Below are 26843 nucleotides of genomic sequence, written 5' to 3' on the forward strand. Positions count from 1 at the left end.
GGGTTACACTGTAAGCTCATTTCAGGCAGCCGTCTGCTTTGCGCCGTTTACCATCTGCTCCCACGGTGAGTGGGTGGGTGTTGTCTAGGGGTTACAGGCGGTGGGGAGGATGCGAGCCAGGACTCCGAGACTCTGCTCTTATCGACAAATCAACAGAGGGGAGCATAAATATCCAGCACCCAAGGTTGCCCTCTCTGCCTCAGAAGTAGGGAAAGAAGGAAAATAACAGGCAACACCCATCCCAGCCCTGGAGAAACTTGTTGCTGAGTAGTCAGAGCCCAGGGTTCAAGGAGCTTGTTAGGAAAAGAACAGGAGTGAAAAATCAGCACTCCAAGCTTCCTTCTTGTCGAGATTCAAAGATGCTCATTTGACCCCTGGCACTGGGAGAAGGGCTGCCTGGGGTTCAGCTGAAGCCTGTAGGAAAGGACAAGCTGGGACTGCTGGCTGCTTCTCCCTCTGGTGCCAGACATGTGGCATGTTTCAAAATACCCTGGATACCCTGATAGGAGCTGGAAAAGCAGAGGTTAGGCTGTTCATATGGGCAATCACTTTAGTTTTGCACATACAAATTCCTCTTACGGCTTCCTTGATGCTGGCAAACACGGAGCTCCCAAGAGCCAAGGCTGGTTGCTCCGATCTGGCCACAACAGGGTTATCCCTAGGCCAAGATCTAAGGAAACCAAAGAGCATCCTCCCCAAGAGCCGGCGTGCAGCTTGAGGTTATGGGTGTCCCTGGACACTCCACCATGCACCTCTGGTGATGGTTGGCAGATAGCATACACCAGGGAGAACATACATCTTCTCCCTCTATCACAGCAATTTCCAGGCCAGTGCACTGGTGTAAACTACAGTTCCTGTTTAGAAACTGCTGGAAAAAGGAAAAGCAGCATGTCTGGGACAAGAGAAGCTGAGCAAGGAAACAACTAGCCACACAACCATGTCAACCATTCCTTGTCCAGCCTCCCACAACCCTGAGTAAACACCCCCTCCCCCCCATCTCCTCCCATAGCTACATTTCTCCTTCCCACTTTGCCCATACTTATATCTGGAATAAATCCCCTTTGCCCTCCCCAGCAGACAGAAGGATGAGGATAGCTGTGACTGCTCATATGAAATGCACAACTGTTCACACAGGGTGCTCACGGCAGGGATGCTTCTCTCGTTTTTGCTTTCTGCTACATGTTTATGCCAGCTTTCCTGGCAAATCCACAATACGCTTCTGCCTCCAAGCAGACCAGAGCGTCCCTAAGAATTTTCCACCAGAAAGTCACTGTCAGGCTCCCAGAGCCACATACTTTTTCGCAGCTGTTTTCTGCCCTCTTGTGAAGCTCTGCAGAAATCCACAACTAGAGCTCTGCAAACCCACGATCCCACGCTACCTCGATTCCCAGGCAGAGACACCAAGAGCTGGTGACTGTCCCCAACTTGCATCACTAAAGACTGCCTGAGCACAAATGAAGGGCTTTAAAAACCATCACCTCTCCAAAAAAAACCACACACATCACTACCAGTTCTGCAACAACCCCCACTGGGCTCAACCCTTTTTCATCCGGCAATTGATCACTTTTTAAAGCCCTGAGCCAATTCTCCCTTGCACTGCTGGCCTTGGCTGAGACAAAGCTCTCACTCTCTCTATGCAGCCTACTCCAGGGCTTCCCCAGCATCCCATGGGAGTAAAGGCTGTTCAGTCTATCGATTAGTCTGAGCATGTCTGTATGCTCTTCCTACAAACAGCTCCCCAGGTGCACCAGCCAGCATGTTACAGGGTTCATCCCTCCCTCCCTCCCCTTTTCATGACCTTGTTTTGGGTATTGCCTCCATGGAACACCATGAATTGGTGGCTTATCCCAGGGGATACGGCCAGGAAAGGGCAGGGATGCAGTAAGCAGCCTGGGGCTCAGCATGTTCCTCCCTGCTGAAGACGAAGTTATTTGTCCAGAAGGAGCAGGAACCTTTGGCTCTAATCGACTCTTGGTGCCAGTGTGAACTGTACCAGCATGGCCCAAATTTCCACTTCAATCCCATCTCCTGTTGGCTGCATGTAGGGACAGACGGGATGTGACTCATCCAGAAACAGAGACAGACCAGGGACAGACGGGGAGGTCTGCTGCCTTGCTGTGCACACTGCCCTCCAAGCACATCCCCCTCCACCTGAAACCCCACTGCTTCGCCATCTGATCAACAAGTCATTTTCTTGTTCAGAGAAAATGGTACATCTTGCACCTACCCAGCCCAGGCAGATGGGTCCCTCTATAAATCCGTCACTGCAACTCCCCCTGTGCCTACAACCTGTAGTGCCTCTCCTTTAAAACAGTAACATTGAGGCACAAAACAGGCGGTGAGTCAAAAATAGCTAGCCCTTTTAGAGACCAGAATATTCACGCACACACCCTGCCTACAAAAGCCACACCAGGTCAAACTCTGCACAGCAATTGGTCTTCTCCTCCTTCTCAAAAGTGCCAGTGACAGATGCCAACGGCTCCCTGGGGTCCCTTTCATCTTCCCAAGGCATTTAATGCTCTCACATAGATTGTCACTGGCCCCATCAATTACTTGACTTTGGCGTGATGACGCAATACAAAATACATGCTCCACAGCCCACTGCCTTTTAAATGCTATGGACATAAGGAGAACAAACTCCATTTGGACTCCTCCAGTCATTTGTCATGGCCATTGCAGGACTGTTCCTTAAAATGTAGGGCTTTTTTCTAGATTGCATGATTGCATCCAACAGCACACTACCACCACACCGAGCCTTTTTCCATCCAAGAGCTGCTTTTCATTACTTGGCTCTGAACCACACAGGTGCTGCCAGGGAGCTGCTTGTATTGACGCCGGATCCATCCCAAAAGCTGACAATCAGTGCGATCCAGTGCGTCCAGAGCCACAGACCAGATGGCATGGCCACCTCGCTCCGCTCCCAGACAAACCCTCAGCGACTCACAGCCCAACCTGCTCTGACAAGTAAGACAGGAGGAAGGTCAAGCCATCTGTTTGCCGGGAGCTCAGCGCCACATTTCAGTGCAAAGCATCTAAAGACTGCAAAGATGATCTTAGACTTCTCCATTATACCGTTGCTTTAGTCTTGCTTCTACCTAGTCTCCGTGAGCTTGCAGTCACTTTGGGTGCTAAAGCTGAACAGTCAGAACAGAAATAGGAAAGCACCCAACACCCACAAGGAGCAGCAGGACAGTTGTCCTTCTCAACCAATGCTCCCTCAGTGAAACACTGTGCCACAAGACAGAGCCAGGCCCAACTGTATGCCCAGAACATACAGGGGAAAAAAACCAAAAAAACAAACTTAGTTATTCTTTACCATTTAAGTCTCTGAAGCCCTTATTGCTAAAATATTTTGAATTCTCCTTACAGTTTCCATCCCTTCCCAGCACAAAGCAGCTGGTGCCTTGTCATTGCAAGCAGCTGCATTTCATGAGGCTGTAACTACTGCCAAGTGTCTGAAGGAGCCCTCAGACACATGGGCCCATCTACTCAGGCTTATTAATTCCTCCTGCAAAGAAGGAGACTTTTTTGAAACCTAGCTCTCCTACACACCTAAATCTTGGGTCCCCTGGTTTGAACTCCTACCTCACACCACTTTGGAAAGGAGAGCTGGACTGCATAACCTTTTAACCTCTCTCAAACCAAGTTTTCAAGCTGTTATTTCTAACTTTAAATAGGAAAAACCTTAAAAAGCTGTTTCAGATCAGTTCATTTTCTCATATGCCTTCCAGGGCAGCAGCTGTCTACAGGCAGCAGCTGCATGCAGAGGGGGCTCCGGGGGCTCCCTAGACTCTCCCAGGCCATTCCAAGGTCTGCTAAGGAACCCTAGCCTGCAGCTTGCCCTGCCAGCACCTGCTGTAAGGTACTTTACACTTAAAATTTCACCACAGCTACAATATATACAGACACAGAGCAGCCTAAAAGTGAAACATAAGATTAAAAAAAAAAAAACAAAAAACCAACCAACAGAAAAAGACAAGAAGAGACTCAACAACACAGGTACCCACCACAGCCCGTCACCTCAGTGAGCCACAGCTTCCCCCTCCCCGTTCCCGCCCAGCCTTTTATACTCCCGCGGGGGGGGGGGGGGGGGGGGGGGGGGGGGGGGGGGGCGGGGCCTCCGCCCTCACTCGTGCCCTTCTTCAACATGGCGGACACAGCACGTGCCGGCCGTGAGCATGCGCTCGCCGGCAGGCTTTAAAAACGCGAGGGACAGGTCTGCTTCAGTCCGGTTGGCTCTTTTTGCTGTTATATTTCATTATTTCTGTAGGCTGAAGCGGAGCTGTGAGGGGAAAAGGAGGGGGGGGGGTGGTGCAGGTGGCCCAGCCCTACTGCTGCCTGCCCCAGAGTGTGTTGGGGGTGCTGAGGTGGGGCCCCCTGGGCTCCCCTCCCCCACCCAGGGGTCCTCTCGGCCCTTCTGGGGGCTCAGCTCACCCCCTGGTTCTGGGCTGGTGGCTCTGGGGTGCCTGCTGCTGCTGGGCCCTTCCTAGGCTGTGTCTGAGGCAGGTGCTAAAGCAAAGGGCTGGGCCTGTGGTGGGGGAGGGCTGTGTCCCACATGGAGTTCGGGTGTCCTGATTTTTTTGGCTGCTGTTGTTGGAAAGAAATGCTAAATGCCCCTGTGAAGATTAGGAGGGTGTTCTGCAACTTGTGGTTTTTCTCTTCAGTGTGTGATAGCCCTTTTCGTTAAACTGTCTGTGTGAGGTATTCCGATTCTTCCTCAGGGCCTGCAGGTTTCTGCATCCTCATACTGATCTTAAAGCCTTAAAACTTTTAAGAGGCCAAACTTACCTTTTCCCTGGGCTTTTCTTTTTGCAGAATGGGTTATGTGGCTGCTGACTTGCTGACCTCGGTGGCAATTGCAATCCCAAAAGCAGCCAAGAGCACTGAAGAGCTGAGCGGTGTGGCCATAAGCGCTGATGATGAATGATCAGAAAGGTCCTGTGTGGCTCTGGCTGCCTTTTGTTGTAGAAGCAGCTCTGCCCAGGTCTCCCCTACCTAAAAAGAGGGGACGATGGAACTTTGCTCCGCTATCATGTAGTATCTACTGCTAAGGTATCTTACTAGTGTAACAGGGTGCTCTTAAGGGTCTGGTAAGGCTAAAGAATCTCTACTAGCATGAAGAAGTAGTGCCTTTCTTCAGACTAGAGGTGGGGATCTGCTTCAGACATTTCCTTGTCCTCAAAGCCCCATGTGTGCAGCTATTAGCAGGAAAACATCTACAGGACAGGGGCTCGGTCTTGCTGCAGCGGGTCTGTTTGTCTGCAAGCACTGTAAAGCACTGTACCCTACTTCCTTGCCTGCAGCCGTAGGACACCTGTGAAGTCAGTGGCTTTCATCACCATTAGGACAATTCATCTGGCTGCTGTAGACAGTGACATCATGTCATGTGCCTGGGTGAGATACTTGTCATATGAGGAGGGGAAGGGTTTCTTTAATGGTAAACATAGCATAGTCTGGAAGCTTACACATCATATTCCCATTATAAAGTGAAAAAAAAAAAGTATATTGGGGCACATTCTGGGAGCTGCCAAAGTCAGAAATACTGATTTATAATGCAAGGTCTAGGATGGATCATTAATCCCTTCCCCTTTTTTTTTTCTTTCCTAATTACAATAAAGGTTGTCAGTGAAATCAGCGGCCCAAGTGTTGATCATGTCAGCTCTGTTAAAATCAGTCTTTTGGAAGGAGGGCAGGCAGATAGGAGCATGCTCTCTGAGACCAGTGACAGCCTTTCCTGGTGAGGAGGCAGCGGGGGATTTGTGATATAACACATGAGCTGGCTAAGAGGTAGGCAAGGTGCACGGGTTGAGCACAGCACACATTGCCAAGCTCAGAGAAACAGCATTTCCCGCAGCATGGGCAAGTTCAGACCCCTGTCAACAGCCACACCTTTACTCATGCTCCTGTTTCAGTGCACTAAGCTGGGGAGGTGCCAAGGAAACTCCTTGATTAATCACTTTCAGACACAGATAAACAAAAAAATGTTCAGCTTCCATGAAAGTGAAAGACAAACTGATTTTTGCTGAGATTAGACTCTTACACAAGATTTCAGCCCAAAATAAAACTGTTATCTTGGATTTCTACAGCAATTTCTTTCTTCCGCTGCCCCAGTCCTTAACTTTTTTTCTCCTGCTGTCACTGTAGGGAAAGCCCAGTTTCCCTGTTTTGGACCCTGCAGCACAATAGCTTGCTTCCTCTTATTCACAGAAGCAGCAAGGCAATGAGGCTAGGCTGATATGTGCTATACATAGGCTATAGGCAAGGTTGATGAATCTTTGGTTGGTGTTGAGATGGTCTTGCTAATTTCAATGCGAAGCTGAAGCCAGAATTTGCACCCTTTTGTTCCAGGATGTGTGACAGAGGATACAGTTTAGGCTAATCCCTGCTCACCTTGAGAGAGAGGAAACAGACTCCTAACATTTCCTATTCTGGAAATCTCACAGGTGCTTTGCTCTTCTGTTCAAGCCATGAGCCCTCTCCAGCTCAACATCTTGCAGTCACTAACTTTTTTTCAAGTGTCTTTTGCATCAGCAGCTTCAGAGTTCAAAATTCTTCCTGGTCCGGCACAGTTTGTCCGTGCCAGGGACCTTCCAACTGTCACGGGGCTTTTAGATCAGTGTTGGGCACTGCACAAGTATAGTTGGGTTAGGAAATTTTGGGAGGTGACTCAGCACATAGCTTGGATGAGTTCAACACCTCCTGACCTCTGCCTCTTGCCCTGAACACCCTGCCTAGCTAAAAGGTTCCTCATCCAGGGCGATGCATTTTGAGTAGCCAGACATTACTGTCTGAGGGGAATGAATTTGTATTATACGTGGCTGAGTGAAAAAACATTGAGGACATGGCTTTTCCTTTTTTCTCAGTCACAGGAGATGATATTTCTGGACATCCAGCGGTCTGCATGGGAAGCAATGCACCTGCAGCTCACAGCCAGTTAAATCCCACAAAGCACAACAGTACCGGCTCATCCGCTGCACGTTTCATGCATTTGTTGAGGTATGTGTTAGTGCTTGAAGTCTGACAAACTTCACATCTGATTCAGAGTGGTGAGGTGATTCATTGTCCCACAGAAATGAATTCCTCAAAGCCATTTCTCTTGAAATGACTTGCACATCAGAAGCCGTACGTGGGTTAGGAACACCACTGGATTCCCAGAGCAGTGCAGCCCTGAGGTCACAGTTTTGTCATTGCAGAAGATCTGTGAAAGAAAAACGTTTTGGTTTGGCATCAGCTCAACACTAAAATATGCCACACTGGGGAGTCAAGATAACCTCTTGGCATCTGTCAGCCTGTTCCCTGCTGTGTCCTGACTAGGCTGCTAGGTCAGCTTCTGGTTCATTTTAATACCACAGGAGGAAAAGCCTATTTTGGGTGTTGCCCTGTTTTGTCAGGTTGTGAATGCACGTGTATTCCTTTGTTTCATTTAACTACCCAAAGTGGTGCTTCAGACTGGCCCACCCTGGATGGTCAGTTTGCTCAAAGCCAGATTTGGCTTTGTCCCCAAAGCTGGCATGAAGAACGAGAGAGAAACCAGCAGGGTCCCTCTGCTAGCAGCTGTTTCTGACCCGGTGATGGAGACACAGCACACGCCAAAGATCATGAAGGCATTTGGCCTAGTAAAACAACAGACCTGAAACTCAGGGCATCACAGAATCACAGACTGATCAGGGTTGGAAGGGACCTCTGCACATCAGCTAGTCCAACCCCCTGCTGGAACAGGTTCACCTAGAGCAGGTGGCACAGAATCCTGTCCAGGTGGATTTGGAATGTCTCCAGAGAAGACTCTACAACCTCTCTGGGTGGCCTGTTCCAGTACATCATCACCCTCAAGGCAAAGAAGTTTTTCCTCCTATTCAGATGGAACTTCTTGTGTTGCAGGGAACTACTGAAAAAAGTCTGGCCTCACCCTCTTGACACTTGCCCTTAGGGTATTTGTAGACCTTGATAAGATCCCCTTTCCATCTTCTCCAGGCTGAACAGGCCCAGGGGTCTCAGCCTTTCCTCATAAGGGAGAGGCTTCAGCCCCCTGATCACACAGGGTTGCACACTATCTGTGTCCCATCCTGGTGCAGGGCAGAGAGGGGCCAAGAAGCAGCTTCTGCATTTCCACAGCAGGGTGTCTCAACTACTGTTTATGCCACCTGGGTCACTCTAATTCAGATCGCCTGGATTTCTTCTAGATTACAAGCCCCACTGTTGAGGTCTGGGTACCTCTCTCCGACGCAAAGCCCACCAAGGGCTGTATAAACAGGTTTGCAGTTTTGTTTCTGTTGGTTGTTTTTTTTTTTCACTCCTTACTCATTTTGAAGGACACCAAGGACAATCCGTGGGTTTGAAAGACAGGGTGAGATGGCAGTATGTGCTCATGATGGAGTAAGCAGGTAGAGACTTGGCTTCCCTCTACTTTCCCCCTATAAACACTATTTACTTCTTGGTGCTGCAAGACTGGGTAAGAAGTTAAAACAAATGGATTTACAAACTATCTCAGTAATACAGAGATGCAATTAAGAGTAAAACATGGCCTGTTCCGTGGGTTTGGTTTGTGGTTTGAGTAATTCAGTTGTCCAGCTGTGTTTGGAAAGCAGTGCAATGATGTGTCACAACTCTAGCTCCCTGCCCGTGCTGCTGACTTAGGGGAGGAGGGCTTGAACCCAAGGCTTGAAGCAGTGGCAATGTTGTTGCTTCTGCAAGGCTGGTTCTGTTTTTCTGCCCTTCTCCCAGAGTTAAGCATCAAAGTTTTCTTCAATCTCAAAGAGCATCCTTTGTGTGGCTCCCCAGAGGGTTTCAAACGCCACATCCCTCTTGCACCCAATAAATAGCGCAGAGCAGCTTCTGGAATTAACTCTTCTCGTTACAGTTAATTTGTAGGGTTCCTTAGGCTAGAGAGTAGACGGAAAATAATTTCCAGTGCATTTGTTCTCTTGACTAGGCATGGAATATATTTATTCCTCTTTTCTTGAGTCTTCAGTTTTTCTTTTCTCTTTTTCCTTTGCAGTTCTGTGGTGGGATCTGCAATGCTCGTGGAATCACAGGACCCAGCTTTCGGTACTGCTTTCCCCCGTAGCACTTTCTCAGTGTCTCACCTAGCTGCAAGGCCGAGAAGGCTTTGCATTTCTGGATGAATAATCAATAGATTACTGTGTTTGTCAGACTTTTTTTTTCCCCCTCTTTACTAATTTATTGACCTGTTACTCTACTGAAACCTCAGCCATTTAGGAGTTAGATTAAGCCACAAGTTGTTACCTGGACTCCCTGTTTTTAGCCTTTTGTAAGCAAACTCAAACCTTGAAATTGTGAAACTAGGAGAACAACGTGGCTTATGATTTCTTTAATAATCCAGTCACCTTCTCCAACTTCTCCACTCCCTGGCTTGAGCTTTGGTAACCTGTTACAAATGGGGCAAGACAGTTTTGAGCAGCACCTTTCAACACTCTTGTGTACCACGGAATATTTGCCGATTCCCACCTCCCAAGATGGTGGAAAATTAGGCTGGGACCCCAGGGTACCATTAAAGCAGTCCACCAGCTTGGGGAAGCAGCTTTTCTCTCTGGAGGGCTCCCTGCTGAGGCCCTGCTGACCTCCCCTGGGCTGCTTCGTGACACTGATGGCCCTCCATGGTGCCTGGGGCTTTTACCCAGCAGCTTAGTGCACACCTTAAAAACATACTGCAATGTAATGATTTTATTTTAATGAGTGGCCTTAGGTATTAAGACATCACGTCATCTGCTTCTGCCCACTGCTATTGTTTCATTGTGCGTTTGGCTTAGAGATCTATGTCCAACAGATATAAGACAGCAAGAGCGTGGTCAGAAACAGAAGCAGGTTGGAAACAGCCACAGCTGTAGAAAAAAACCTCCAAACCTGTTCTGAGCAGCTGCTTTCGTGTGGCCTGAGTGCTTGTTGTTAGCAGAGGTGATGAAGATAAATGGGAACGAGGGAAGACCTTTCTCTGTACTTTTTAGAGGCTGCAGTTTCTTGATAATATATGAGCTTGGAGTGTCAGTTGCTTTGCAGAATTTGTCACCAGACATACTGAAATCTGCATCCAGGATCTATGGGGCATCTTCAGGATCGATTATAGCTACACTTGTGTTGTGTGACTGTGATCTAGGTAAGGGCTGTGCACTTTCATTTATTCTGTGTCTAAAGAGATTGAATGTCTGGAAATTTTGGAGTTGCAAAAGGTAATTCTTTTTATTTGTCATTAATCAGTGGTTAATTCCTCCGAATTTTACTTTATTGACCTCTTTAGGAGTGGAAAACATGGGTAAATTAACGAGCACAGAGAAAATAGACTAGATATAGTTATTAAATAAGTCATTGCATCTTATTAATTTGAATTAATTCTAAGTGTATCTAACATAAGACACAGAAGTGCCCTCCCTAATAAGGCATTTGGGGTTGTTGATTCCCAAAATGCAGAGGAGAAAGGGGGCAGAGATGCAGAACCAACAAGAGGAAACTATGCAAAGGCTTCCTGTCAATTTCCTCCCATATCTCCAAAAATTTTTAAGATGAAGATGGAGAGACATGGGGAAAGAAAACAAAATACTTCTGCTTCCTGCAGTATTGAAGGTCCTTGGAAAATCTGGGTCCTCTCATGAGACCTTCAGTCCTAATGAAAATAATGGCTCTTTATGAGCATTTACCAGCATGGTAAAATGCTCCTTTACTAGGTGGAAGTGCAGCCCAGAAAGTGTGTAAGTAATAATATAAGGGATGTGGAATGATCACTTCGCTTTGCTTTAGAGGAGATTAAGCTGTTCTTCTTCAACACTGTGGAAATCTCTTCACTGGGGCACTTTCCTGGAGGAAAAGTCCTTAAAATCTTAAGGGATAGCTTAAACAAATACCTGCCTACGAATGCCCACGAGCTGGTATCTGGAAAGCTGCATGTTATCGTCACCCGTGTGCACGACTGGAGAAGCGTGGCCATTTCAGAGTTTGCCTCAAAGGAGGACCTCATTCAGGTGAGAGCAGCCACAGCCACCCCGCGAGGGTAAGAGCGGTGTGGGATTTACTGCCTGTCCATGCCATGATTTCTGTCTTTGTCACCCTCTGAAGCCAGAGTGGCAAGCAGACAGGGTCACAAGCTGAAACTAATAAGAAAATCAGCCCTTCTGATTGCTGGCTGAATTATCTAATGGGCCTGAGTACGCATGGAGAAAAACGAGGCATTTCACAGGTTGCCTTCTTACTTCTCCAGCCCTGGCTGTGGATGTCAGGCATGGTCTGGTCCACCATACTCAGTGGTGCCCAATAGCCCAGCCGCGGGTCCCCATTCTGGCATTCAGATGAGCCACCATTCCCAAAGACAACAGGTTTTCTTGGCTCTTTGCTCACCTCCGTGCTTCGCATCTCACCCACAGGCCATAATGTGCAGCTGCTTCATTCCTCTGTATTTTGGATTTTTCCCTCCTACGTACCATGGGGTGGTGAGTAGCCTTGTGGTCTGGAGATCCTATCCTGGCTCACGCCAAGGGCCCATCTAGCCTGAGCCCTTTCTCCAGTGGTGGCATTAAGCATGTTTATAGCTGTGTTTGCCACCACAGTCACTTGGTGCTGTGATCACACAGCATCTGCAGTATGAAGAACTGAAGCCAGGTGCCCCGCAATTTGACCTCACTGCAGACAGAACTGACCTTCTTACAAAAGTGTCCATCCTCACCCTGGCCGCGGGATTAGTTCAACTCCTTTCTGTTGCATTTTCCTCCAGTTTCATTGAAGAGTAATTTTTTGGCTGGAAGGGAGGAGGCGGTGGGTGTAGACCTGGAGCACATGGGACAGCAGGCAGGGCTGTTCCCCAGCAGGAGATCTGTGTAGCCGCAGTAACTCAGTCTGGTTTGGGCCTGGGTGGGGAAGAAACCCCTAATGCATGCATATGTGGTGCAGCACTCTCCTCTCTGAAAAGAGGAAGGCTCAGCGTTCCTTGTTTTCCCTCCTAGCGTTATGTTGATGGGGAACTCGGCATGTGGCGAGCCAATTTCACGTCCCGGACCACAATCACCGTGTCTGCTTTTGCCGGCGAATACGACATCTGTCCCAAAGATAGCCCAGCTGCCTTCTTCAATTTCCAACTCTCTGACTGTATTTTACAGATATCAAAAATAAACATCTGCCGCTTGCAGTATATTTTTCAGCTTCCCACATATCAGGTGAGCTGCTTCTACAGGTACCCAGAGCCATGAGACCCCTCCCTATAGCTGGCCCATCTGCCCTGACCACCACCTCCCCCCTGCAGGTTCTGGACCAGTTTTATATCCACGGCTACCAGGACACAGTCTCCTTCTTAAAAAGACTGAGTAAGTGATTGGGAGTGAGGAGCAGGTAGGTCAGGTGCTTCTCTTACAACATTGATTTGCTGATAGAAGGTAAGAGATGCTGCCAGTGCACCTAGAGTGACCAGGGCAGAGAGATCCCTGCATCCCTGGCATTGCCAGGATTACTAGAGTCCCACCTTCTCTGTGGCCTCTCCTAGAGCTCCCTGGTCACCCCTTCCCCCCAGTGATGTCAGCTCCCCTCTTCTCTGCCACACTGGGCGTGGTAGAGCTTCCCATGGAACACAGGTCCCCAGGACCTGGACAGGAGAAGCGTAGGCTCGGGCGCCATGTGTGGTGTTAGACTGATAACCCACTGATGCACAAAGCAATGATGTTTGGTGATCGCCGACCCAGAAACCCAACTCGGATTAGCCATGCACTGTGGTTATCAGCACCCCTATTTTCCAGTTATTTCACGCCTCACACTGCTGGAGACCTGGTAGTTGAGCAGCAAGAAGTGAGAACTGGATTCTCTTCCCACCAGGTGACTTTGGCGTAAATTACCTTGATGAGGACTTTATGCTTTCATTGGGCAATGAATCATGTCAGAAAGGTGAAAGGACCCTGCGCTGGAAGCCAGAAACAAGACTACTTTGCTCCAGAGCCACAGACCTTGAGGATGTCACTGAAGAGAATCCAGGGACCATCCGGGCAGCAGATGAAGTGGAAGAGGAAGTCCCACACCACCTTCTCCACCGTCAGAAAGGTAGAGGACCAGCACTTCCTTTACCCCATCACTTTTCATGAGCTAAGTGACGCTTGCTCAGGGCTCTCGCTGCCAAAAGAGGCTGTGTGGGTTTTTTGCAGGCTCCAGTAGAACATCAGGACTGGGAGAAAGTCCCCTCTTGGGTCAGTGGTTATTAGCGAGGCCTCATGCTGAACTTGTGGGTGAGGGATGAGGACTTAGGCTGTGGCCAGGTCAGAAGGACTCTTTAGAGAAGGAGCTCTTTCTGTGAAGCAAGCCATTTCCTCACCTTGCCAGGTAATAACGGGTTCTGTTCACACATCATTTCATTAAAGGTGGGGGAAGGAGCTGTGTCTCAATGGTTTGTGTCTCAACTTTGCTGTGCCAGACAAATCAAAATTTCTACTAAGTAACTCTGGTGTGCAGACGTGTAAATACTTAAGCTGAGAAAAGCTTATTAGAGCTGCAGGTAAACCTCTAGCAGTATCATTTCTAAGCAACATAAGGCAGGTTTACATCTAAAAATTATAGTTTTCTGCAATGCTATGCAAAATAACGCCCTCTCCCATTTCACTTTTGACATGGGAAGCTGGAGAACCCTCAGTGTTTCAGATTCCAGTTTGTCTTATTGTTACTAGCAGAATATGAAGAACCACATGCTGGAGTGCAACATTTCTTTCAATTTTATTATTTATTTTCATTTTCTTTCCCGGTCTTTTGACATTTCAGAGATTGTCAGCTTAGGGAAAACTACACAGCTTTTCCAACATGGTGATGGTTTAAAACGTTGCCACATAAATAAAAAACGAAAAAAACCCCAAATATTGTTCTGCTGTATCTAGGAGGACCACGCCAAATGAGGAACATAAAGGGGAAAGAACAGGGCTGTAACCATTCCGGCTCTAAAAATAAAAGCTTGAAAAACATAAAATGAAAGCAAAGGTGACATTTCTATTGAGAACAAGACAACTCTACCTATGGAAAGAGACTCACTGTAGAAATTCAGGACACAGTTAGGCTGTACAGTTTACTTCCGTGCTTGCTTTTCTAAAGGCTTCATCAGTCTGAACTACATGGAGTTTTTTGAAAACAGCACAGTAGGAACCAGGTTCCTTTGGAGGTTGGGCAGGCTCTGGTCTATTGGGGGTCTCAGTCTCTGGTTTGCAGCTAGGCAACAATGGTCACCTGTGGAAAGAGTTAAGACCCATTTGTTAGGCCAGAAAGCAACCAAGAAGGCAGTCAGGACTCGGTCTCCAGAGAAGTGCATCAGGTTTTTCAGTTCTGGGAAGGAAAAGCCCTGATGACCTAAGCCAGGAAAAGGCTTTTTGCTGTTTATCTGCACCATACTATAATATCAGTGATGTTACCAAACAAGCAAGGGTATAAACCTGTGAACAACTCGCACCCATTTTCCTGAATAAGTGAGAATATCCCCAAAGGACTACTGCTGCGGTAGAGCCTGCACACGGGCCAGGCTTAGGCTGGATTAGCAGGTTAGCCACAAGGATTTGCCCCTGTAACCACGTGCCCACCAGGACACAAGCTGCACCATCTTTCAGATCTAGACTAGAAGTAGAGCTTGGCGTAAAGCACCTGCAGCCAGAGCCACAAGCAGGACTGGACACATGTTTGTTTCCATTTGCTCAGTTGCATGGATCAGGCCCCCAGACTCCCCTCTGGATCCGCAGAGCGATCCAGCTTTAGAGAGTGCTCCTGACGTGGGTTGTCTCCAAACTCTCATCTCACCTACCTCAGGCTTCACATCTCTGCTGAGTTCAATGCAGACCAGGGCAAGCAACAGCATAGTGGTACAAGAGCAATATTTTAAGGACATTAAAACCTACTACCCTCTAGACCACAGGAAGGAGAGCAGCAGCCCTGGTCAGGTATTCGGATCCAGTTTGTCTCATAAGAACTGCCAGAAGCATCCATCAGATTGACCAACATGGTTTTACTCCCTTCAGGGCCATGCCAGCTGCAGAAGAGCATTTCTGACCCTGCTGCTCCCTTTGACCCCAGTTCCTTCTTTAAAGAGAAAAAGAGCATCTGGCAGCCCAGCCTGCAGACAGACACCAAGCTGCACTGAAGAGCCACAACCCCACCTCCATCCCACCCCAGGTGCTTCCCATGACCCACCTTTAAAGGAGGCATTTTAGGCTGAAGACAGGATCTGTTGCAGCTGGTTTGAACTGGGTTCAGCTGGGTTTCCCAGCTTGCTTCCCTAGGGGTGAAACAAACTCCTGCACAAGGTGATTGCCTTAGTTTGGGCTGGGATAGAATTAATTTTCTCAGTAGCTGGTGCAGTGCTGCATTTTGGATTTGGTGTGAGAATAATGTTGATAACACTGATGCTTTGATTTGTTGCTAAGTGATGTTTATACTGTCAAGGACTTTTCAGTTTTTTACACCCTGCCAGCAGGAAGGCTGGAGGGGCACAAGAAATTGGGAGGAGATGCGGCCAGGACAGCTGCCCTGAACTAGCAAAAGAGAAATCTATACCATAGAATGTCATGTCCAGTACATAAACTGGGGCGAGTTGGCTGGGGCCAGCTGATTGCTGCTCAGGGACTGGCTGGGTGTCCATCAGTGGGTGGTGAGCAATTGTATTGAGCATCACTTGGGTTTTTTTCCCCATCTCTTTGGATTTTATTCTTCTCCCCTTCATTATTATTATTATATTTTATTTCAATTATTAAATTGTTCTTATCTCAGCCTTTGAGTTGTAGCTTTTTTTCCCCCGATTTTCCTTCCCATCCCGCTGCAGGGGGGGTGAGTGCACAGCTGCGTGGTACTTGGTTGCCAGCTGGGGTTAAACCACGACAGTGATTCAGAGATGACAAATTTTGCCTCTATCCCTTGCCTCTGGCAAAGCCTCCTTTTGCCGCTAGCTCCAGGCTGATGCAGAGGAGACAGCACCAGGTGTGCTTGCTTGAAAAGATGGGGGATTAATAAAACAAAAGGCAGCCGATTTAAATGGCAAGTCATTAAAGACTAATATCTTGGCACATTGCTGCAGGTTTGGAGCAGGGGGGCTCTGTGCTATGACTGGGGGTTTTTTGGGTGTTCTTTGTAGGCTGTTTTTTGTTGAAGTTCTCAAAGTTTTGCTAACTTTTTATGATCAAGCACTATGTTGTGTAGGGACAGGTAGGATGCACCAGGTAGTTCAAACTGTGCTCCTGTTTGTGACTAAGATTTGCAGGCAAGTGTAGTGGATTTGGATGTCCAATTCCTATAGGAAAATTTTCTTTTGGGGATTTTAATTCCCATTTGAATAGGGCTAGTGGAACTGCCTGAGGCTGACTGAAATAGTTATATCCTGCCTGGAGGTGGTGGTGCTTGCTCAGAAGACCAGGAGCCTGGCACAAGGGCTGTTGCAGAAGTGGGGCTGTCTGCCTGGGGGGAGAAAGCAGAAGTGTAATATGAGCAAAAGCAGATGATGGGCTGGCTGGCCCCGCTCCTGCCTGGGGAGTAGTGGGTATCTCTGTGCCCTCTCCACTTCGATCTGTGGCAGGAGCATAGTCACAGTTTGCAAGCTGGTTTTGAGCAGCCCAGCTTTGGCTGCAGGGGTTGAGAGATGTGAATCTGTCCAGGATGGAAGGAAGACAGGAGTAGGTTTTGATGGATCCAAAGCAAATAAGTATCCAAGTTGCTTTTAGCAAGCTCATTGCAGAGAAAATATCTCCAGGTCATCGATTTCAACCAGAAGCAGCAGAACGTATTCGTCTTTCACGGAGCATTCATGGTTAATTTTGGACCTGTTTACATTGATGCAGCCTTCCACTGTCCCCCAGTTTGTGTCTGCAGTCTCCAGGGCACTTTGGATGAAACCTCCTTCTTTACCATTTCCCTTTGTGCGATTGAATGAGCTGTTCATTCAAATAAATGGCTTGGGCTGTTGTGATCAGTTTGTTGCCCATTGGGAACCAACAAACAGGGGAGACTCGGTTAGGGTAAAGCCAGTCCGTTGGCTTCTGATGTTAAAATGTGTTTGGGATGATTAAGTGTGCTGCTAATTCATTCTGCATGCAGGCCAGCTACGTGAGGCATGTTTGCCTGGACCATACAGCTGTTTGTAGCAGCGAGTTACAGAAAACTGCATGAAAAAAACGAATGTATTTGTGAAATGTCAGCTCTCCTGCTGCAATAAGAGATGCAGTCTGCAAGACTGTGGTATTTCGAAGTAGGGGAAGGTAAATCTTTAGGTCTTTTCATCTTTCTCCACAGCTGCAAATTCAGAGGGGTCCAAATGTGCACCTAGCTCTGCTGGCAGGAGAAGCAGGCCTCCAAGGGTGTGTGAAGCTCAAGAATATGTAATTGGTAAAATAACTTCAGGGAACTGAACAAAAATTAGTTCCTGCCCAGTGTGATGCTCCCTAAGGCTTCTCCCTCTCTCTCTGTTTGATGAATCTCTCTGAAAGTTTCTGAGTGGGAGGAAAACAGCTGAAATGTGACATTTGCTGGCAAATGCCTGCCCTGTAATCTGCGTTAAAGCAGGGGGAGGGATGCTGCTGGCGATCAGCAAGTGGAGTGGCTGGGCTGTGCATGCACGCAAGTACAGCTGCCCTGTCTCCCCTGTGCAGGCTGCTGTTTGATCGCAGGTGCAGCACCGCAGTTAAACGCCTTGGCTGGCATCTGGAAGCAGCTCAGGCCTGGGCAGGGAGACTGCGGCAGCACTACTGGGAACAAAACCAGCTAGTTTCCTCAAGTGGAAAAAAAAACCAAAACCACCCCCAAAACACTCCATCAAAACCCAGCAGCCGTGCTGGTGTGTGAAATGAGCTCTGATGTTGCCCACCACTTCCCAGGGCAGCAGAACCATGTGGTGGCGGAGACCCCCAGGGCCCATCCAGGGTGGTTACAGGAGAGAACAAGCTGGCAGTTAGTTGAGCCAGGGTGGATGAATCAACAGGGACAAGAAGCCCCAGGGACATTTGATACTGAAGGGCTTGTTCACAGCTGAGGAGCTGTGTAGCTGCCTGCAGTGTGAAACCGTCCTGTGCAGGTCTCTTCACCAGCTGCATGTGAAGTAACTTGCCAGTAGGTTTTGGGGAGTTACGGCTTAAAAGCTGTCTGTGTGACAAGTTAAATGCCTTGAACCCTTGAGATTCTAGTGCCAAAACATCTCTCAGGATCTTGTTGGATGCGTCTGATGTCCTGCTAGGACAGAGCCCAGCAGATAATGCTCTGGAACAGGAACATGTTGCTGTGGGGAAGCAGCACTAGGCTGGTTCATAGCTCCTTTCAGATGTCACTAAATAAATAATATCACAGGGAAAAAAACCAGCTACTTTTAATGTGGGGTACCCCAGGTTTGGAGGTTTTAGCCATGCTCAGCCCATGGGTGAGGTCCTTCAGGGTTTCCCTGCTCTGTACCCTGCTCTTCCTCCGCTGAGGGTTTGCATTCTCCAAGCACCTCACGTCCTGGCCATGGCTCTCTTAGGCAAACCAGGCACCGCGGTTTGGAGGAGCTTCTGGAACCAGTTTACCATGGAGCTGATACCTCCCAGCAGGCGCCACATCTTCTGCAACCTGCAAAACCAAAATAAACAGGCTGACTTTATTGCCATTGTCACATATTAATGTCACATATTAAGTGACCAGTAAATGCAGCAAAAGGGAGAGGGTGTGAATGATGAATGCACGCTGTAATATTCTTTCATAACCAAGCAATCCTATGGTTTTCCTGCTAGCCATGCCCACTCTTCCTGAGAGCTTGCCTTCAGAGAATACCCAGCTCCCCTGCAGAGGAGGGATGCCGCTAAGCCTGCTTATGCAGTCGATGTGCATCAGCTTCCTCTGGTCCATAGAAAAGGAGGGACTTGCCACCAGCCTCCACCGCCCCGGAGAGTGCCCCGTGCATTCCCCACAGAGCTGCCATTTGAGGGACGCTGCAGCCCCCACTGCTGGGCTCGCAGGGATGCCTGCACGCCTCATGCTAAGCTTGCACCATGTCCCTTCAGCTGTCTCACCACTGCTGAAGGCACAACCACTGGTTTCTGTATCCCTCTCAGCTTCGACGCCTCTGCCAGGATGCTCTTACCCCTTCCTGAAAAAAGCTGGCAGCCTGTATGGCTGCAACAGGACTTTTGACAGTGGATCCTGCAGTCCGGTTATCTGCTCTTTCTTCCACAGAGCCAAGCCTGTGCTCGTGAATGACAACACAGAAATAAATCAAGATCAGTAGTTAGAAATAATCCCCTAAATGCAATAATTCCTCTTGTCCAGCAACTCTTGCTGCAGCTCAGCCTGCAGGTCCTGAAGCCCAGGCCAGAATCCAGCTGGAGCCTCTCTTACAAAGCCCCTCCATGAACAGCTACCGCAGATCTAGAAATATTTACTAGAACAGATAATGATATCTTAAATTTAATACTGCTCCTCTCAAAGACTGCAGCAGCCCTCAGTGGCCCCAGCCACCCCCAAACCCCCAGGTCAGTACCCCAAATCCTCTACCTGGCAGGAAGCAAGGGAGCGGGTACTGCAGTACCCTTTTGCGGAGGCCGGTGCGTGTCCTGTTGGATTGCGCGAAGTCGTTCTTCCCGCACATGCTGGCGAAGCAGAAATTGCTATTGAAGTAGTTAAAGCCAAAGGCATCTGTGAGACACGGAAAGAAAAAGGGCTGATGCTTGCGCGTGCGTCACATTTCTTCGCTGCCCTTCAGGTCTTGGGGTGACACTTACTGTTCCTGTACAGGAAAAGGGCAGTGTCCTGGTACCCCTGCGAGAAAATGTCGTTCAAGACCTGCAAGGAGAAACACCTGAGGTCACTAAAGAGCCCCCCAGCCAGGCAGTGGCAGGACCTAACCAAGGCTTTTTGACCGTGGAGGGTTGGGATGGTCCATTTGGGAAGGCAGCTAGCGTGGGTTGGTTTCCAGCCACCAAAGCACTGGTCCTTTGCAGGTTGTCAAACCAGGGCGGACCCCATCACAGGTACCCATCAGCAGTGTCCACCAAAAAAATGCACTGCAGAAACAGTGGGTACTGCTCCCTCCCTTTGAAATCTGATTAATTAATAACGGAGGTCGAGCTGAACCTCAAAGCTTGGGAAGGCAGGACCAGCATTAATTTGGTTGAACCAAAACAAAAGCTGGGAAGATCTGGTGGGCTTACCATGGTGCTAGGTGGGAAGAGGGCGTAGCTAATCCTGCAGAGGTTTTCTATCGAGATCTGAATGCTGCCGTTGAAGATCTGGAAACAGAAGAAGATAGCGGGGCAATCCCGCGGACAGATGTCGAGCTCTCCCGTGAAGGGGGACACGGTGATCACGGCTTCCTCCAAGCTGGAGACGGGCTGCAGGCCGGTGAATCCTCCATCAACGTATCGCTGCGGGTGAAGAGCAGAGGGAGGGTTGGCTCTGAGGGTTGCTACAGCCTGTGTGCAAGGTCAGCATCACCGAGAGGAAAGCAAGCAGCTGCAAAGGCGACATCTCCTGCCGTGAACCAGTCCCAGCACGTCCTCTCTTCCCGCTTGCGACAGCCACTCTTCCTCCCCCCTCACTCTTTATCCTGCCTTTTGCCAACTCCTGCTGCCCTGCCTACGGCACCCAGCCAGCTCCTCGATAAGGTGCTGTAATCCACCGCAGTTATTAAACTAGAAATGTAATTATTTTAATTCACAAAGCTTTGTCAAGTTGTTTTGGCAGTCATTAGCCAATTCAAACATCGCTGAATTTACAGTGTCGCATAAATTTCAAGTCCTGAGCTCCAGCAGCAGGGCTCCCGCATTTAATAACTGCCTGCAAAGCCCTGGAGGATTACTCACTGGGCAAGGAAAATGTCATTTGCTGTATTCCAAAAGGAATCTGAATTTGCCACCCACCTCGGTGGGATCTGAGGTTGCAAGGACTGCAGCTGGTCCCATTAAATGCTCTTGAAATTACAATGCAGAGGAGCCTCAAGCAGCAACGCCACTGAGCTCTGGGTCCTGCAAATTTTAGGCACTTGGTGGGCAAACCCTGCAGCCCGGGGTAGGCTGGAGATCTGACCTGACGGCCCAGGACTAAATAGGCTCAATCAGTGCAGACTGACAATCCAATGAAAGATCCCAGCTCGATCCCAGCTGCAAACTTGGAATCGTGGCTTTGTGGGCTGCGACACACAGGCAGGTCCCCACGCCTCGCCGCCACGCTGCTGCGCTCCTCCTTCGCTGAGGGTTAGCAAGAAGCCAGCCCAAATCCGTTGGCTTTGCTGGGGTGTTTCTCAGAGTAGGAATATGCACGTGGTTGGGGGAGGATCCATCCTCCCACGGACTCGGGCTATTTCAGCCATGCAAGTCTGCACCTGAGCTAATGGAGCCATCTGCACTGAGACAGATCCTGCCTGGGATAACTGGCTTGAGTGACAAAGTCCGGTGTGGGCGTCCTCTCCTCTCGCTTTGGAGATCTGCGAGGCGAGAATCACTCATCCAGGCTCTGTCCGTAGGCAGCTCCGCCCAACTATCATGTTAGGATGGGAGGAAGAACAAACTCACCGACTTCATCATCCTCCGTGAACTAAAGAAGCCTTGACATGTATAGCCCTCTCCGCTCAAGGGAACGTAAAGTTCCAACCCCAGAACAAGCTGCTGGGAACGTATGTTTTATTGGAAATATCACTCACCACACCCCGGTAGGATGGAGGGATGAATCCACAGTAGATAGGAAGAAAGCAGCTGCAGAGGAGAGCCTGGGGAGGAGAGGGATTGCAGAAGTCAATGTTCCTGTCCAAGTTCTCCTGGACAAAAGCCGTTGACTGGGTGCCTGCAAATCCAAGCTGGAGAAATCACCTGGAGCCAGGCTGGCAGCACCACCTGTGCTTGGCACTTGGCTGTGTCAGGAAGAAAGGTTTCAAGAAGAGGAAAACATCTCATTTCAATACAGTTGAAACACTTCTCTTGAGAAGGCCACAGCACCTCATTTCTCATTTTTATAGCTGCCAGCAATATTACAGTTGTATAGCTGTATATCACTGTCCGAACGCTGCCCTTTGACGGTAACAAGGTGAAGCTTGGGGGTTATTTTCTTTATTTGTGGGTTTTGGGACAAAACCAAGACATCCTCACAAGGTGTTTTCATTCTGCTGGGATTTTTCAATGACAAAGCCACTGCTGGGCCGTTTGCAACTATTTGCCACCAACCTCATCAGCTGGGAAGGAGCATCCCAGGCTCCTGGGGGGACCTGGCCGGCACCACGGGGGGAACACCAACGTCTTTGTGGAGCTGCCATCCTCTGCTCCCTCCCCGGGACAAGCAAGCCCACAGGGTCCCATGGCCAGTTACCCTGGGATTCTCTCTAATGTACTGGTCCGTCAGCTGCTTGTTGGGCAGCACAGGGGCTTTGTCCAGCTCTTTCCCCCCAGGAAAGTGCTGAGGCAATGAGGAGAGTCACCGCCAATGGGACTTGGCTGAGGAGAGACTTGTCCAGGCTGAGAGGTCATGTTAGCATTAACACAGCTCTTTGTAGAGGGTCATTAGCACTTATTAGAGCTGGCCAACCTGTCAGCATCAGCTTTTTGAGGCTGGAAAACTTCCTGCTTTTTTAGCATGATTTATTCCTGCCTGATTCTGGACCCAACAATGTTTTCTTCCCTCCCGCCAAGCCTCATGGAGCTCCCTGGTGTGGGACCATGGCTCTGGCAGAGCTTCCCGACACTCTCCCCACCATGGGCAGGAAAACCGTGCAGTTAAAGTCGTCAGCGCTTAGGTACCTCCATCCCAAGCGGTAGGCAGGGTTCTTCCTACGGCATCCTACCTGAATGAGCTCCTCTTTCGAGCTGAACTCCGAGGCTATGACGTTTTGGCCATCTGCCACCCGCGTGAGTGAGATGTGCAGCCGCCCCGAAGCCAGCTGGTACGAGTCCTCCGGCAGCATCCGCTCCAGAACAGTCTTGATATTTGCCATCAAGCTGCACTTGGGAGAGAGAGGGCCCAGGATGGTTCTCCTGGCTTCCTTTGCCATGGCAAAGAAGAATTCCTTTAGGTCATCTGACAGAGAGGGAAGGGGAAAGACAGAAAGTCAGTATCGCCGCTGCCCTAACAGTTATATTTTTTATCCTGTTTTTAATGCTCCTTTACAAATAAAGCCTCTTGCTGCCCCCATGCCTGACCCCAGGATGATGCTGCTGCTACAGCAGGGGACGTTGTGGCAGGACAAAAGCAGGAGATCACCCCTGTGACATCCTCAAAGGACAACGTATGGCTGAGCACAGCTCCACGGATGAAACCCTCGCCTGCGCCGCCGGAGACGGGTGCTCGAGACATGCATGGCCGGGGATTTAGGGAAAGGCTCCGAAGAGCCCCGGGAATGGGGACGCAGGTGCAGACACTGAGTTATCGGTGCCAATGTGACTTGCACAACACGTTCCTGCTTTCCACCTCCGATTTTGCACGTGGGCAGCCCCAGCGTCCCAGGGGAGCTGGAACAGCTCAAAGGTGAGGATAAGGAGCAGATCCCCACCTCCTCTCCTTCGGGCTTTCCTGCAAGCCAGGCACCCTGGCTCCATCGTGCTGGGATTCCCCACTCATCCAAGCTCCCCAAGTGACCTCCCAGCTGGTGTTAATAGTCATTACATGTGTCTTGCACATCCCAAAAGCTGGATTAAAGGGGCAGAGCTGCTGAGCCCCAGCCGAGGCTCAGGAGACGCCAGGCTGTGCAGGATGGGGGGAATAGGGGTGCAGCAAACCCACGGTCAGCCTGATCCCGAGGAGTGAGCTTGGTCCCTTTGCTGAAATGGGGAGCACGCTTGGGGGAAAACCGCACCTTGGGGGTTAAACTCTCGCAGCAGAAGGCTTGTCCAGCTCCTCAGCGCTGCAAAGAGCCATCCTTGCACCCGGGTGGGCTCCCTGCGACCCTGTGCTGGCACAAAGCCCCAGGTTTGCCTTAGCACCGTAGATTTGTAGGGGCAAAGGTTTCCAGGCTGTCTCGTGAGGTTGCTTTAAAAGCAGGGACAGACATGGATTAGATGGAGTGTCCCGAAGGCAACTGCAGCAACGTAGGTATTAAGAGGGGTTATAAATGTTTAGGCTGATGTTCAGGCCATGTGGCGTGATGATTAATGCTCAGCAGGTTTACACAGAGTCCTCAGGGATGCTGAAAAAGCCAGAGGTGCCCCAGGGAGGTGATGCACCCGCTGGGCCCTGCCTGGCTGCTCGGTGTCCTGGCAGTGGGGGAAAAACATGGAAAAACTGCCGGTAAACTGCCAGGCAGGAGGTGAGAGCCGAGCCTGGCTCTGGGGCTTTGGCTCTGGATGGGACTTTGGCTCAGGACGAGCGAGGGGTGACCCTGGCACGCAGTGCCATGACCGTCCCCAGCTGCACCGGCTTGCTGGTCACACAGTGTGCCCAGGTGACTTGTGGAGGAGCTCAGAGCTCCACACGCAGCCTGGGTCAGGGCAGGGGCCGGGTACACGACCACAGCCCCCCCATGGGACCCCCCCATCAGGAGCCAAGCACACCTTTAACTCTCTTTTTGCCCCAGTCCTCCCCGATGTGAATTGGACAGTTTGTGCCACATTTGTTTTCCTCATTAGAAACCCACCAGAATCATCACTACCCAAAAGGTCTTTTCTTCCCCTGGAGAAGATGCTTTTGGGCACAAGCTCATGTCAGCACCTCTAAGTGGATGGTGCCTACCACCCCCAGTGAAGGAGACCCCCATTTCAGCCCTGCTTCCCACAGCAAGACCAGTTACCAGAGGGATTTATACCTGCCGGACAGCCCCAGCTCCATCCAGTTACATCGGCCTGAGAAATCCGAGGGGAAAGTTTAGGGGCCCTTGCTGATTTGTAGGGGAATTCATCCCCTTTAGGGCAGAAAGGTTCCTTTTTCTTTGGTCTAAATATATTTGCCAAAGTATTGAATTATTTTTAGCTCTAGCAGAATGGTTCTAGCAACCACCAGAGGTTTCAGGAACTGCCTCCATCGTTATTTGGACCCTAAAACCCCCGCCCCCCTCAATGTCCCATCGCTCGAAGCGAGGCTTGGATCAGCCTTTGAAGACTTAAGTCTTGTGTACACTTGTTTACCCACAGACACTAATTGGAAATATGTGAGGACGTGATTATTAAAAGTGGATTAACTGCTCTGAATTAATTCTACACATAGATGATCTTATTGCTGGGGGCGCCTTGTCTAAAGACGTTCAGAGTAAAACCTCTTTTGTGGCAATAAGAGAAACCCCAGCCCTGGGCTGGGGCGGGGGCTGCTGTTCCCTGGGCACATCCCACTGATGAGCCCTCGGGCTTTTGCCGAAGGGAAAGATGCTCTGCTATCGGGAAACAGGAATCCTGCCACATCTCCCCTTGTGCTGGGAAGGTTGAGTGGGATCACCCAAAGCAACGTCAAAACAGAGCTGTCAGCTCTGTAGGTGCCCATGTGAGTGCCGCTGCTGTCCCCCACAGCTAAGGGTGCCGAGGGACCCATCCATCGGGGACAAGGGGGCTTTACGTGGGCATATCCACCCATGCAGGCGTGCTTTGGGACACATCTCAGCTCCCCTTAGAGCTCATAGCAGGAAGAGAAGGAGATCTGCTCCTTCAGCAAGAGCAGGAAAATGAGCCAACAAAATACAGGTACATCCAGATTTACCCAGGCGGTATCTACCCCACGATCTGAGATAACATTCCGGCAGCAACAACCGGCTTTTTCAACTTACATCACCCCAAATTGCTCCGGGGTGGCTGCCACCAGTGGCACCATCTGCAAGTCTGTGCCTTGTGAGGTGACACCAGTATCGCGGCCGCACCAGTGCTGTAAAGCATGAGCCCCTCCATTTCTATTTTGAAATCAAAACTCTACAGTAAGGAAATCCATGACTTGTCTTACCGATGTCGATGCCGCACACGACGGCGGCGGCGATGAGCGAGCCGGCGGACGACCCGTAGACCTTGCAGGCAGACTTGAGGAGTTCGGGAGCCAGTTCCAGCAGGGACTGCACCACCCCGACCTGGTACAGGGCAAGGAAGCCGCTGCCCGAGAAGGAGAGCGAGAAGGGGGTGCTTGAACCCCGGAGACCCTCCTCAGCCATCTGGAGATCAAATTGGCGTGTCTGGCTCGATGGCTCGGCTTGTCCTTTTTCACCAGGTGACCCTCAAGCTCTCTTCTCCTCTTCTTTCTCCAGGCACATCTCTGGCTGCAGAGGAGTGCAGAAGATGGATTTTCTACCTCCTTTTATGACAGCTCCCCAAGGCGTTTAGATTCACGAGCTATTTTAATTGCTGCCTGTGCTAAAAACAGAATTTTTCCCCTGATCAAAACAGCTCTTGTAATCCTCAACCACAGCCAGCTCAGATGCTCGGGGCTGAATGAAGGCTCTCCTTTTGTACCAAGTGATCCCAAGCGCCCCAGGAGCCCTCCCGGAGATGGTCCCCGCGTTACAGTGCCCGTCACACTTGGAAAGATCCATGCAAAATTTCCTCTTTGCTTCGTGCTTTCTTCATCAAGGGTGTTTTCCTAAATAGGATTCTCCGTCAATCCCAGCTTAGGCACAGCTCAGCAGTGAGCGAGTGAAGGCTTGTAAAGACACTTAAAGCCAGAGGGTGTTACACAAGGGGTGGATGCAGGGCGTTACATTGGGCTCGGTTTGGGAATACTGTTTGTATTTCCTTCCTATTGGAAGGGGTTTGTCCATGCCTGACTCTTGGATATCCTTTGTTGGGGGAGGGAACAAGGAGCTGGGTGTGCTTTCCTCTTTTCCCCCAGCACGGTGCTCTATAAGCCCCCAGAAGGATGCCCACAGCGGCACTGCCTTCCCCAAATCCGGAGTTACCGAACCAAAATCAAACTGCCTTTGGGCTGTCTGCATTGGCTGGATGATAGTTTAAAAATAGGGAGAAATTCCATCGATTAGAGCCTGGTGTCTTTTTAGC

At 49.8% G+C, this 26843-nt stretch overlaps 2 protein-coding genes across 5 annotated transcripts; one reads left to right on the forward strand and one right to left on the reverse strand.

Annotated features, from left to right (window-relative positions):
• The first annotated feature begins 4119 nt into the window (after positions 1-4119).
• On the forward strand, positions 4120-15716 carry LOC114018075 (omega-hydroxyceramide transacylase-like). Of its 4 annotated transcripts, XM_055728291.1 has the most exons (11): positions 4120-4216; positions 4816-5052; positions 6864-6996; positions 8996-9045; positions 10004-10111; positions 10750-10970; positions 11370-11435; positions 11946-12155; positions 12242-12302; positions 12805-13026; positions 14970-15716. In XM_055728291.1, exons 3-11 carry the CDS (start codon positions 6902-6904, stop codon positions 15089-15091), a joined length of 1155 nt encoding a protein of 384 aa, XP_055584266.1. In that variant the 5' UTR covers positions 4120-4216; positions 4816-5052; positions 6864-6901; the 3' UTR covers positions 15092-15716. The 4 variants fall into 4 exon arrangements, with proteins under 4 accessions (XP_055584266.1, XP_055584265.1, XP_055584268.1 ...); XM_055728290.1 differs by lacking the exons at positions 4120-4216; positions 4816-5052 and adding an exon at positions 5304-5394; XM_055728293.1 differs by lacking the exons at positions 4120-4216; positions 4816-5052; positions 10004-10111 and adding an exon at positions 5304-5394.
• Positions 15717-15831: 115 nt separating this feature from the next.
• Positions 15832-26448, reverse strand: PNPLA1 (patatin like phospholipase domain containing 1). Its single transcript, XM_027816672.2, has 8 exons — positions 25801-26448; positions 22730-22962; positions 21599-21664; positions 20112-20324; positions 19683-19743; positions 19456-19596; positions 19046-19145; positions 15832-18534 (listed from the first exon to the last, which is right to left on the reverse strand). The coding sequence occupies exons 1-8, from the start codon at positions 26000-26002 to the stop codon at positions 18420-18422; spliced, it is 1131 nt and encodes a 376-aa protein (XP_027672473.1). The 5' UTR covers positions 26003-26448; the 3' UTR covers positions 15832-18419.
• Between the last annotated feature and the right edge of the window lie 395 nt (positions 26449-26843).

This window comes from Falco cherrug, chromosome 16, assembly GCF_023634085.1.
Source record: "Falco cherrug isolate bFalChe1 chromosome 16, bFalChe1.pri, whole genome shotgun sequence".
NCBI classification, from domain to species: domain Eukaryota; kingdom Metazoa; phylum Chordata; class Aves; order Falconiformes; family Falconidae; genus Falco; species Falco cherrug.

Excerpts from the sequence above, each read along its gene's own strand:
- LOC114018075 (XM_055728290.1), top strand. Across the intron at positions 9,046-10,003 it reads ATCACAGGACCCAGCTTTCG|TTGCTTTGCAGAATTTGTCA; the intron begins GTACTGCTTTCC and ends TTGGAGTGTCAG. Across the intron at positions 13,027-14,969 it reads CCTTCTCCACCGTCAGAAAG|GGCCATGCCAGCTGCAGAAG; the intron begins GTAGAGGACCAG and ends TACTCCCTTCAG.
- PNPLA1 (XM_027816672.2), bottom strand. The coding sequence starts at position 26,002 with ATGGCTGAGGAGGGTCTCCGGGGTTCAAGCACCCCCTTCTCGCTCTCC. Across the intron at positions 19,597-19,682 it reads CCTTTTCCTGTACAGGAACA|ATGCCTTTGGCTTTAACTAC; the intron begins GTAAGTGTCACC and ends CGTGTCTCACAG. Across the intron at positions 19,146-19,455 it reads GCTCCCTTGCTTCCTGCCAG|GCTTGGCTCTGTGGAAGAAA; the intron begins GTAGAGGATTTG and ends TCACGAGCACAG.